This window comes from Pongo pygmaeus, chromosome 14, assembly GCF_028885625.2.
Source record: "Pongo pygmaeus isolate AG05252 chromosome 14, NHGRI_mPonPyg2-v2.0_pri, whole genome shotgun sequence".
In the NCBI taxonomy this organism is placed as follows: Eukaryota; Metazoa; Chordata; class Mammalia; order Primates; family Hominidae; genus Pongo; species Pongo pygmaeus.
In genome coordinates this window covers 59,392,004-59,404,580 of record NC_072387.2, presented here as the reverse complement: position 1 = coordinate 59,404,580, position 12,577 = coordinate 59,392,004, and the positions used below count along the sequence as shown (strand labels likewise).

At 38.2% G+C, this 12,577-nt stretch overlaps 1 protein-coding gene across 2 annotated transcripts in view; it reads left to right on the top strand.

Moving 5' to 3' along the window:
• Positions 1-12,577, top strand: part of DLEU7 (deleted in lymphocytic leukemia 7) — a 138,149-nt gene that overhangs the window by 22,414 nt on the left and 103,158 nt on the right. The window contains exon 2 of one of the 2 annotated variants that reach the window (XM_054446741.2): positions 4,228-4,846. The exons of the other annotated variant lie outside the window; for it this stretch is intronic. Within the exon in view, the coding sequence (XP_054302716.2) occupies positions 4,228-4,434 (207 nt within the window). The 3' untranslated portion in view covers positions 4,435-4,846. Of the gene's footprint in view, positions 1-4,227; positions 4,847-12,577 lie in introns of those variants that run through there. 2 annotated transcript variants of the gene reach the window in all.

Below are 12,577 nucleotides of genomic sequence, written 5' to 3'. Positions count from 1 at the left end.
TTACTTTCTATATACATAAAGTCAATAATCTGTTTTTTCTTTTTCTTTGAGACAGGGTCTCGCTCTGTTGCCCAGGCTGGAGAGCAATGGCATGATCATTGCTCACTGCAGCCTTGACCTCCTGGGCTCAATGTGATCTTCCCGCCTCAGCCTCCTGAGTTGCTGGGACCACAGGTGCATGCCCTCTTGCCCAGATAATTTTTGCTTTTTTTTTTTTTTTTTTTTTTTAGAGACAGGGTTTTGCCATGTAGCCCAGGCTGGTCTCGAACTCCTGGAGTCAAGCAATCTGCTTGCCTTAGCCTCCCAAAGTGTTGGGATTACAGGCATGAGCCACTGTGCCCAGCCAATAAAATTTTAATTCATCTTTTCCCTCTGCTGATTTTGAAGTTTTATGTATTATTTCTCTACTTTTAATAATAACTCTTACATTTTTCACACATGTACCTAACAAGTCTGAAATTTATGAGCTTGCCACCTTTCTCTTGAATAATACAGTGCTTAGAGTGCCACTCTATTCGACATGTCACTGCTGTTCAGCATTTGAGAAACATCTTGCTCAGATGGTTCTAAAATGAACCGTCATTCATTTACCACATTTAGATGTCCTAAACTCCACGTTAGTTTTTATAATTTTTGTTTTAAACAATGAATTCTTTAGATTTATACCATGTTTTTGAGTTTTTTGTTCACTGTTGCATCCTGAATCTCAACCATTTTCAGTTGAATTTCCTCTTTCAGAATTATGTCTTCAGAAATATCTAACTGTGAGAGTCTATTAGTGGTAATTCTACCCTTTTAAATGAGAGCATATTTATTTTTCCCTGAGTTTTAAATGATAGTTTGGTAGGAATAAAAAAAAATTCTAGGTTGACAGTTATTTGAAGCTATTATTCCATTGTCTTCTCTATTGTTGTGGTGAGAAATCAGCTGCTGTCTTGTCATTCGTTGAAGTCCATCTGTATTTTTCTTTCTGATTGCCTTTAAGAGTAATTTTGCCTCGATGAGTTTAGATTTGGATTTCACTTAACTTGTTCTCCCTATGACATATTTTACTTCCTTAATATAAAGATTTCTGTTTTGGATCTACTCTGTATAATTCTAATCCATTGTTCTCTTTGAATATTGCCTCTTTCCCATTCTCTCTGTTGTTCTCCTGGAAGTGTTTGTTGGACTTTCTCATTCTGTCATCCATGTTGTTCAACCTCTCATTCATATTGCCCACATCTTCAACTTGTAATCTTGCATTCTAAGGCATTTTTTTCACATTTATTATCTAGTTTCCTCATCCTCACTTTATATATGTTTAATCAGGTGTTTAAGCTGTCAATTAAGTTTTAAATTTCTACTATAATTATCATTTTTTAGAAGTGGATGGGCTTCTTTTGCAAGCCTATTTTTTCTTAAAACACTTTTCTGATTTCTTCCTCTATATCTTTAATCATTTAAGGCACAGGTCCCTAATCCCCGGGCCATGAACAGGAACTGGTCTGTGGCCTGTTAGGAACCGCACCGCACAGTAGGAGATGAGCAGTAGGTTAGCAAGCATTATCACCTGAGCTCCTCCTCCTGTTGTTATCAGCAGCAGCATTAGATTCTCATAGGAGCACAAACCCTATTGTGAATTGTGCATGAGAAGGATCTAGGTTGTGTGCTCCTTCTCACAGGTGGGAATTGAACAATGAGAACACTTTGACACAGGGTGGGGAACATCACACATCGGGGCCTGTCGTGGGGTCAGGGGAGGGGGGAGGGATAGCATTAGGAGATATACCTAATGTAAATGACGAGTTAATGGGTGCAGCACACCAACATGGCACATGTATACATATGTAACAAACCTGCACGTTGTGCACATGTACCCTAGAACTTAAAGTATAATAAAAAAATAATAATCTTAGTTCAATCTGTTGTTAAGAAAAGCACTAGGTGTTCCTGTTAATATCTGCAAGAATGATTGCACTTAAATATCATTGTAAAACTAGGGCTAAGAGAATGAAGATTTAACGGAGAAATCCCAGCCACTCATCATCAGATAATAGGTGGCTAATAGAACAAGTAAAATATTAGAAATTTTTAGAGTAAATAAGAAGGCCTTATCGAAGCTACCAAATTCACACCACACAACTGGATATTTGGCAGTACTTTAGCAGCAAATTTTCTTTCTTCTAATTCTCAGTTTTATTAATTAAATTACAGAATATTTTCTGAAACTATACCTGACAGTATCCAGTATGATCAGGAAGTAATTATTGAGATGATTTTTTTCAAGAATAATATTTATTCATCCAATCATTCATTCAATCACTGAACACTTGTGGGCCATCTACTACATGCCAGCCAGAATAAGGTGACACATGAGTATTAAGGTGACACATAAGTATTAGAAATTAGTTTCTTCTCAAAGTACAAATGTACTGCATTTTCTCCTTTGTTCACCTTCAATTTATTATGAAATAGTCAGCATGTTGTGATCTGCCCTTCAAGAAAAAGGTTGTTATTTTTTAAGGTGCATACTGGGTTTATTTTATAATTGGTAACAAGAAAATTTTGCCAATCATAAAATAATTTTTATTTGATAAAGCATGCAGAAATACTTAAGGATGACTAATTATTTGACTAAAATAGAAAAAAATTATCTCATCTCTTAAAAAAAAAAAAAGAGAATCTAATGCCTGATGATCAGAGGTGGAACAGTTTCATCTCGACACCATTTGCCACCACCAGCCATAGAAAAAAATTGTCTTCTGCAAAACTGGTCCCTGATGCCAAAATGTTGGAGACTGCTGATTTAAAACATATTTTATAGTCTCTATTTTAAATTATTTGAGTTTAATCTTGTCCCATATTGCATCTGCTATATCATGGTAGATTGTATTTTAAATTTCATATTTTGACTTCCATCTTCAACATAGGCATTATGCAAATACTATTGTAGGGCAATGGTTGCTGACATGTTTCCCTGGAATAGGTTTTTGTTTGTTTTTGCTATGTGTTCATGGCTATTTCAGCCTAGTTCAAAATTTTAAGTTAATTTCTTAGCATGAGTGTCCCCAGGATGTTCATCTAGTACAGAGGGCAATTCCAAAGTCAAATGACTGTGTAATACAGGTCCTCTATTACACATTCTCAGGGACAACTTTACTCTCCATCCCAAACCCAGCCCAAGAGAGACTAACTTTCATTTCTTCATAGTACTGGTAGGCAGCTAAAATAATCTTTTAAAAATTTTTGGCTTCTGAGTGATTTCTCTTATTTTCTTGCAAGCTCAGAAAGGATGTTTGCCCTATTTTTATTTAGAATTTTAGGAATTCAGTAGCAAAGAGAATTCCTTAGGAAAACTAAGTTATAGTTTTGTTGCCAGAACCAGAAGTCCAGGGGACGTCATTTCCCTATACTGAAAAGAGATTGTATATTCAACATTATCTTTGATGTGGAATCATCCAAATGTACCATTTATTTGCAATGGATTTTAGAAAATAAACCATTTAGGGATTAAAAATATTGAATTACCTCCTTCTTTTAAACTACCTGAGAACTGTTCTTTCTAAATTGGCATTTGGGGGTTTCTTGAGACCATGTCCGTTAAATAACAAATTCTGTATTGGAATACTGAACTACTGAACACAGTGAGTATGGGATAATAGAAACACAGGCTATTTGTGTATTTGTCACAGTTCTTTTAGGAACAAGTAACAGAAACTCATGTCCAACTGGGTTAAGTAAAAAAGTGATATTTATTGACCGAGATGGCCAAAAAATCTTGGGGTTTATTGTTCAAGTATAGCTAGAGCCACACACTCAGAAAGTATTAGATTAGAATCTGGCTCTTTTAATCGCTTGGTTCTCCTTTCTTCTGTGTTGGCTTCATTCTCATTTGGATGTTATCCTTATGGTGGCAAGATATTTTCCAACAGCCTCAGTTAAAGAGGATAGCAGATCCTCTTTAGGTCTTGTCTAGCAGATATTCTGGGCCTGTGGCCTATTGGCCTTGGCTTAGATCATCTGTCCATTCTGATCAGTCCACGCTGTGATTGGCCTGGTCCCTGGAGTTGTGATCAGCTTTGGTCCAACTGCATAGGCTAAGAATGGGGTGTAGTTTTCCAAGAAATAAAAAAAACAGAGTGCTGTCACCAGAAGAGAAAAAGAATGGAAGCTGGGTAAGCAAAGTACAACAAATGTCCCCCATAACCTATCTAATTTCTCGTTTGTGTTTGTTGTTCATTTCAGGATAGTGTTGAGTTTAGAAACATCTGCAGTCATTTGGCTCTACAGATTGAAGGACAGCAGTTTGACAGAGACTTGAATGCTGCCCACCAGTGTTTGAAGACAATAGTCAAGAAGCTGATTCAGTCACTTGCTAATTTTCCTTCAGATGCCCATGTGGTAGCCTGTGCTTCCTTGAGACAGATCTTACAGAATCTCCCAGACATATGAGTGTTAAAGGCATTGGGAGTAACACCACAGCCAGCACTGTTAAGAGAACCAGATACCTTACCTTCCTAATTGAGTCAGCAGACAATGGATGTTTTTATATCCAAAGCGGAAAGACTTGATGGTACGTGGAGCAGTCTGACCAGTGGCATCTGTAGCCTTCAGGATTATAGCATGTTAATGAAATTTTTTTAAAGCAGTAGTTCATATTTTTAAGTATATTGACCTATTTGCTGACTTTCTGATTGAAATACATCTACTTTGTGAAACTGATTTGATTATGTATGTATATATTTATTCATATTAAGTATTAGTTTTTATTGAATGATACCTTAATTTGTATTCATATTAATGTAGGTCTAAAGGGTTTAATGTGGTTATTTATATAATTAAAGTTCCATGGTTCTTAAAATTAAAATTACCTTGAATAAATGAGATATTTGATCATTGCTATGTTCTGTTAATACTTACTGGACACTTCCTTTTATAAGAACGATCTTTGTAGGACTACATGCGTCAGTAATTATAAGTTTCAATCCTGACATTAATAACTTACTGTTGAGCAGAGACGAGTTGCTTCTAAACCTTGTGCTTTTATATACTAATTTAAAAACTTAAAGTGATAGTGAACTATGAAGTACCAATCATGTATGATATGTAAACACAAAGCACAGTATTATTAAAGTCTCATGTGGAAAAGTCTAGCTTTTACTGTTTCTAAATATTCTGATTGAAGTAGGAAATTCTTTAAAAAAAGGGAAGGAGTGGATCTACTGGCAGGTTTCCCAAACCATTTAGATCCAGGAAGAGCGAAGGTGATTTTTTTTTTTTTTTCAACAACAGTCCACACATACTTAGGAAAAACTAAATTTCTTGTTGTTCAATGATGACTGTGTTGAAAGCCAAAGTAAAACGCTATTTTTTCCCTTAAAATTTTAATAGAAACAGCAACAGATTTAGAAAAAAAAGATTATAGTGATTATGTGCAGCTTGTTTTCTAAAAGAATCATCAGCTGGGCCTGCGTGGTGGGAGTACAGTACTATTTCTAAGGTGTTAATAGTAATCAAAGCCTTTTTAATCTCACCCACTCTAATCCTAGTTGGTTCTAAAGGTTTTCTTCCAGAATCTGAGAATGAAAGGTAAACATATTGCTTCTCTTTGGACGTAACTGACCATTTCCAGAGAAGGGAACCAAGTATATGATACTGAATTCTAAAGGAAAGGCGGACGCTCTGTGTGTCTGTGTGCATGCGTGTGTGTGTGTGTGTGCTCATGTGTGTACATGTGCATGAGTGTGTAGGGGTGAGGTGGGTCAGAAATAAAGGGCATTTATTTCTTCACTTGATCTCAGCCAAAAGGCTGAGAAGCGGTGGGCATTTATTTCTTGAGAATAATCTTTGCCACTCAGTTTTCCCACACCTAAGAAACATTGTATTCTGGGGGGATGCCTTTCTTTTATGATGAGGTCTTTCTTCCCCCAGGGAAATTAGCTCTGTACTTTTCTTTCAAGAGCCATCATTATTTATATGCTGCCTACCCCATTGTAATTAATGATTCCCTCAATGAATATTAAGGTTTTTTTTTTTTTACCTTACCCAAAGAAATAGCGAACATTTTTTTATTTTCTGTCTGTGCTTGTGCTTTTTCCTCACTTTGTACCATGTTTCCTATATGCTGACAAAATTCCTATTCATCCTTCAAGATCTGACTTACCCACCACCCCCTCCATGAACCCTCATGGGCCATCCTAGCCAGAGGTGAACTCTTCCTCTTCTGAACTCCCATAGAACACATTTTGTGCTACTTTTCTGGTGTTTATCACATGCCATCTTAATAGCATAGCTGTTGGTAAATCTGCTGTCAAGATTAGCTTGCTGAAGACAGGGATTATCTAGACGTCTTTGTATGTTGCATAGCATCTACAGTTCTTAAAGTTCTATGATGCTACTAGAACTTTGGTTGCCCCTACCACCTTTTTACACCCCTCCCCCACCCCATGCTAACTTTGGTGTCTTATGTTCTATGGTCAGTCTGCATAATCAGTTGGTGCCACATGCCACCAGTTCCCTTCCCTTTTTTCCCTTTGGTTGAATGCTGCTTGCAAAACTCAATCCCTGGTCAAGTCCAGCTCTCTGCCTACTCCATGTCTGTAGAGGAGCTCTGAATATCGCTGGAGAAAAACACCCAGCCATACCAATCTCACTTCAGCTCGTGGCTCCCAATCTCCAGGGACCCTTGGCATTCTCCATTAGCCCTACTTCATTTCCTAGACCTGCAATGTTCAGTATGGTAGCACTGGCTGCACGTGGCTACTGAGCACTTAAAATGTGGCTCATCTGAATTGAGATGTGCTGAAAATGTAAAATGCACACTGGCTTTTGAAAACTTATTACTAAAACAAAAGAATCTAAAATATCTTCATACTGTTTATACTGATTACATGTTGAAATGATAATATTTTGAATATGTTGGGTTAAGTAAAATATACCATTAAAATTAATTGTACCTATTTCTTTTCATGTTTTCAATATGGGTACTAGAAAACTTAATATTCCATGGATGGTTTGCATTATATTTCTATGAGATAGTGCTGTTCTGGAAAATTCACTAGATAATTCACTGCTGGCCTTAACAATTCACTCCCTGAAGACTCTTCCACACCTTTTCAAACTTTACCCTTGTTTACTCTTCTCATTCTCAGCTGATGAGCTTGCTTCTGATTGCACAGGGACAATGGAAGCCATCAGAAGAGCATGTTCCTCGTCTCACTAGCAGGTCTACCTACCCTGCATCTGTACACAGGTACTCCGAGTTTGCTTCTGTTATAAGGAGGGCCGCCCTGCTCCTGTGCAAGGCTGGTTGGCCACTAAGGCTCTGGACTCTGTCCCTTCTCACTCACATTCATTCTCTTGCTTGCATTATCAATTTTTGCCTCTCATAATATCACTGAGTCAGCATGATATTATGTTATAGTATCTCCAACTCAAAAAAAATTCCTCTGGCTACTGCTCTGTTTTTTTGCTCCTCTTAACAGCAAAACTCATTGGAATAATTGTCCAAATTAGTTGCTTACAATTCTTTTTGTCCGATTCCCTTTTGAATCCACTCCAAATGGATTTGTGCCCACAACGCCATCAAAACTTCCCTTGTCAAGACTCCTGATGACTGTCTCACTGATAAATTCCATAGTAGAGTCACAATCCTCATATTACTTGATCTATCATCAGCTTTTGATGCAGTTGACTGTTCCCTCCTTGAGTCACTTTCTTATTTGTTTTCCAGGTCAGCAGACTTTCATGGTTTTACTTCTTCATTGGCTTACTTTACAGACCTTTGTCCTGGTTCTTCCACATCTCTTGATTTCTTAATTGTGTAGTGCTTTGGGGCTCAGTTTTGGTCCTTTTCTCTAACTACACCTACTAGTTGGTGATTTACAATACTGGCTATTCACTAATGATGCCCAATGTATGTCCTTCACCCTGAGCTCCAGACTTCTGTGTTCAACTGACTACGGAATATCTCTACTTGGATGCCGAAAGTCATTTCGAATTCCAAAATGGAATTATGGATTCCCAAGACTGCTTCTCTGCCATCTTTCAAATTTCAGTTGGCTATGGCTCTTATCCTTCCAGTCACATAGGCAAAAAACATTAGCGACATCCTTGACTTCCCTATTAGTGTCACCTAAATTCACTCAATCAGCAAATCCTGTTGGGTCAACCTTCAAAACATGTCTCAAATCAGATCACTTCTCACTACTTCCATAGCCACTATTCTGGTCCTAGGCACTATTGTCTCCTGCCTGGAATATTGCAGTACCTCCCTGAGTGGTCACAGTACTTCTCTGCTCTCTATAGTCTATTCTCCACACATCAGCCACAGTAAAAAACGTTAGCTCAATTACGTCTCTGCTCTACCAATAGCTTCCCTTTTTACTCAGAATAAAATCCAAATTCTGCCTTTTGGAACCATCTCCTACTACACATCTAAGACACGAGTCTCTTTACCACTCACCTCTTCAAATACAACGATTAATCCTATGGCCTTTGCACTTGCTCTTCCCTCTGCCAGAACAACGTTTCTCATCTATTTCAAGGAGGTCTCTGCTCCAAAGCCTCCACATCAGGGAGGTCCTCTCTAGCCCCCTCAGCAAAAATAGCATCCCCTATTACTCTCTTATCCCTATTCCTTGCTTTGCTTTCTTTGTTGCTCTCACAATGGCCTGAATTTGTTTATGTTTTTATTGCCTATTGTAGTGGCTAAATGGTGGCCCCAAAAGTTATGTTTATCTTAATCAAAGGGACCTGTGAATATTATCATATATTGCAATAAAGTGAATATTACCTTAGATGGTAACAGATGTGATTACATGAGGGATATTGTGGTGAAATTGTTTGGGATTATCTGGGTGGACCCCAAATGCCATCACAAATGTGGTTACAAGAAAAAGGCAAAGTGAGAGAACACAGGCAGAAGAGGAGGAAGAAATGTGTCCATGGGAACAGAGAGTACAGTGACGGGCCCACAGTCAGGGAATGCTGACAGCTACCAGAAGCTGAAAGAGGCCAGGAGCAAATTCTCCTCTAGTGCCTTCAGAGGGAGTGCTGCACTGGGGCCATCTTGATTTGGGCCTTCTGGTCTTCAGAACCATGAGAGAATACATTTCCGTTGTTAGAAGCCACCCAGTTTGCGGTAATCTGTTGCAGCAGCCATAAGAAATGAATATACCTGTTTTTCCTCTCTAGAACGAAAGCGCCAGGGATGTTGTTCACAGCTGTATTCTCTGTACAGCAGCAGTGCCTAGAACAGGGTAACAGCTCAATAAATATTTGATGAATTAAGTCATGTGGTTAGTCACTTATGTTTTTTGGTAAATATCTAAACCCAAAAAAAGTGAAAAGAATCATTTTAAGGATTAAATTGATCAGTGCATTTTAGGCAGGTGTTGAGTTAAAAACAATCATGTAGCAATCACTCAATAAATGATTAATAATCGTGATGGTCATCCTAACAATGACTGGGCCAGCCTGGGCCATTCTGAGTGGCCTTTTCTCCTCAACTTTCCCATGTAGTGTTTCTCCTTTTCTCTCTCACTTCAAAGTCAGACTGTGTTTTTCAAATTTAAGACCATGTAGTACCTTGGGTAATGTGTGACACTTGCATAAAGACAGGTTGTGGATGTCTTTTTATAACTCTGAAAAAAGTCACATCATCTGATGTTTTCTCCATTGAATTTCCTTAACTGTTTCACCCTCCCATTTCCTTTAATTCTTATTTTTAGATGATCTATAATAATGAATTTCTGGACGGTGGAAACACATTTTCATATAGAATAAAAGTCGGGGACATACTGGTGATCTTTTAATTAGAGCTGGATACAGGAGTGACAAGATGGTACCTGTCCCCTGCTCTTGTCTTGAGATGCTCTCCTCACTGTATTCTGTAATCTCCTGGCAGCTCCAAGAGCTCCCAGATCAGCTTATCTTACATCCTTTTGACTGCATGCCTTACACTGATTGAGGAACTATCTTCAGGTTCCTTTGGCTGTTTTCCATTTCTTGATTTAAATGAAGGCCTTTGGAGGGTAGGAAGCCATCTGGACACTTGCTTCTGACAGAACATAGGACTGCAAGAACCAAATCTTCCACATCTTAAAATTCCCTCCAACATTTGGCTCCATTTTCCATTTTTCCTTCATGCTCTGGTGCCAGATCCTCATGCAGTAAATCTATCTGAGAGGAGTGCAAATCTTGTAGATTCGTGAGTTTCAAGACACATTTAATTCAGCAGAACTTCAACTAGCAGTGTTCCATATCATCTGGGTGTCCTCATCAGGGATCCCAGTGTTCCATTCTACAGCCAAGAAATTACCACAGTCCTGGTTTCACTTAGCTACATAGCAGAACCAAAGGCCTAGGCTGTCACAGCCCCAGTATGTGTTACCAGAGAGTTTTACCTTTGTTGGATGTGACATGTTTACTGCTTTGCTCAATAGAAATGGTATTTGAAGCCGAACCATAGTTTATAAATTTCTCTTCTTGCAGACAAGTTCATATCTGCTCCATGCATACAGTCATAATTCAGGAGACACTTCCAAGGTTGGCAGAAATCTTTCCTGGCACAGAAGTACCAATAATTTGTTCCCCTTGACTTGGTGGAGACTTTGATAATAATCACGGCTTTATTTTCTTTTTCCTTAAAAAAAAGCATTACAAAATGCCTATGGAGCATAAGGGTATCTGGCAGAAAAACCAATTCACAGGGATCCTAGAAACAAGTTGGAGAAGACAGTGTTGGCTTAGGTTGGTACAAAAGGGAGAGAGGAGATTCTGCAAAGACCCCTGCCTCCCTGCACCTGTATTCCAGCTCTGAATGGAGCTCGAGAATACAGGAGGACAGCAAAGCTTGGCGCCGTGTGTGTGTGTGTGTGTGTGTGGCGGGGGTAGTGCAGATGGAGGGAGGAGAGGGGAAGAGGTACACTAAGCCTGATGCTGTAATCCCAAACATGAAGAAAGCAGTGGGATAATCTGGAAAATTAATGTCCTTGGGATATCCACAGACCCACCTTAAAGAATTCCTCAAATGCGCTTGGTTTGTTGATTTGCCCAAATGAAAAAATATAGTGCTCCTCACAAATGACACTTTTCATAATGTCTAGGAAGTGCTGATGCTCTTTTATACACAGCCTCATTCAGTCCTCTGAGTTTGTCTTTGATACCCTCTTGTCTCTCATTCTTTCATCTTATCTCAGCCCATCTCTGTCTTGGGCCATATTCCACAGAATTGTGGCAAAGGCATTTAGAAGGCTATTAATGGCATTATGTTTTTATGGCTAACTATTCTTTTATACATGAATAAAGTTAACAGATGTTGGTCTTTCTTTTCCCTCCATTTTTTATATATTCCCTTGCCTCTCTTCCAGTCTCAGTTTACATGATACTTGTTAGACACCTATTTCCTGTGTAACTCAGAATGGAAGTATATGAGTGTACAGCAGGATTACTGTTTACACTCACATTGCATTAATTGGCATACTCAGAGGGAATAGAAATAAGCTATTTATCCATTTTATTGCCTTGCAGCAAGTTTAATTGAAGGATGAAAGGGAGAGAATGAGATAAAAGTTATCTCATTCTGTTAGCTTTATTTATGTATAAAAGAAGAGTCATATAAACCATAATGGAATTCATAGCCTTCTAACTGCCTTTGCCACAATTATGTGGAATGTGGCCCAAGACAGAGAAGGGCCGAGATAAGATTAGTGAATGAGAGACAAGAGGGTATTGAAGACAAACTCAGAACGCATTTGATGTAATTGACCTCACACTTTTGCTTAATTAAATTTAAATGTTTACTATGATACCCACTTTATATTATAAAATTGTACTTTTCTGCAGCCCCCCTCAAGAATATTTCCTGTTCTTGAAGCAAATTTTTGAATTTTTCATAAAAAAGTGGGGTAGTTTTGTTGTTTAGTAGTATCAGAAGCTCTAAGGTTAATGGGGATGGAATTACTGCATAGTCATGAGGTTGCACTAAAAGTTGTTTTGCTCCTGTTTTCTGGGACTTGCTTCTTTAGGGAAAATGTTGTACCGTTAAATCACAAAACATTCACAAATTCACATGCACCATAAGTGGGCCTGTGGGACAGTGTACTTCAAGTTCATCTAGAGCATTTAGAAGCAAACATTCCTACATTTCTTGGGCCTAGCTCAAATGCAAGCCACCCTCTAGTCTGCTTGCAGAACACAGCTAGTCCATTGTTTCCAGGTGTTTTAATGAATGAACCTGCTCAATAGTTGATCTAGTCCATATAGAAACAATTGAAAAAGAATTGATAAGAAATCCAATAAACTCAGTAAGGCTCTGTATGTGTGCGTATATGTGTGTGTAATTTTTTGTATCAATAAACACATGGTTTACAGGTGTTCCCTCTCATTTTCTTCCCCTCATTTCAATAGACTGATATACAGGTTTAAAAGATCTTTGAGTGTAGAGATTTTTCTGTCGACAATGGGTACTCAAAGAAATGAGAAATTTCAGAATGACATGCAATTGTAAGTAATGATTACATATCTAACATGCTCCCAAATGGACTTCTATGCATTAATTATCATTACATTACAATTTCCAAGATGTCTTTTA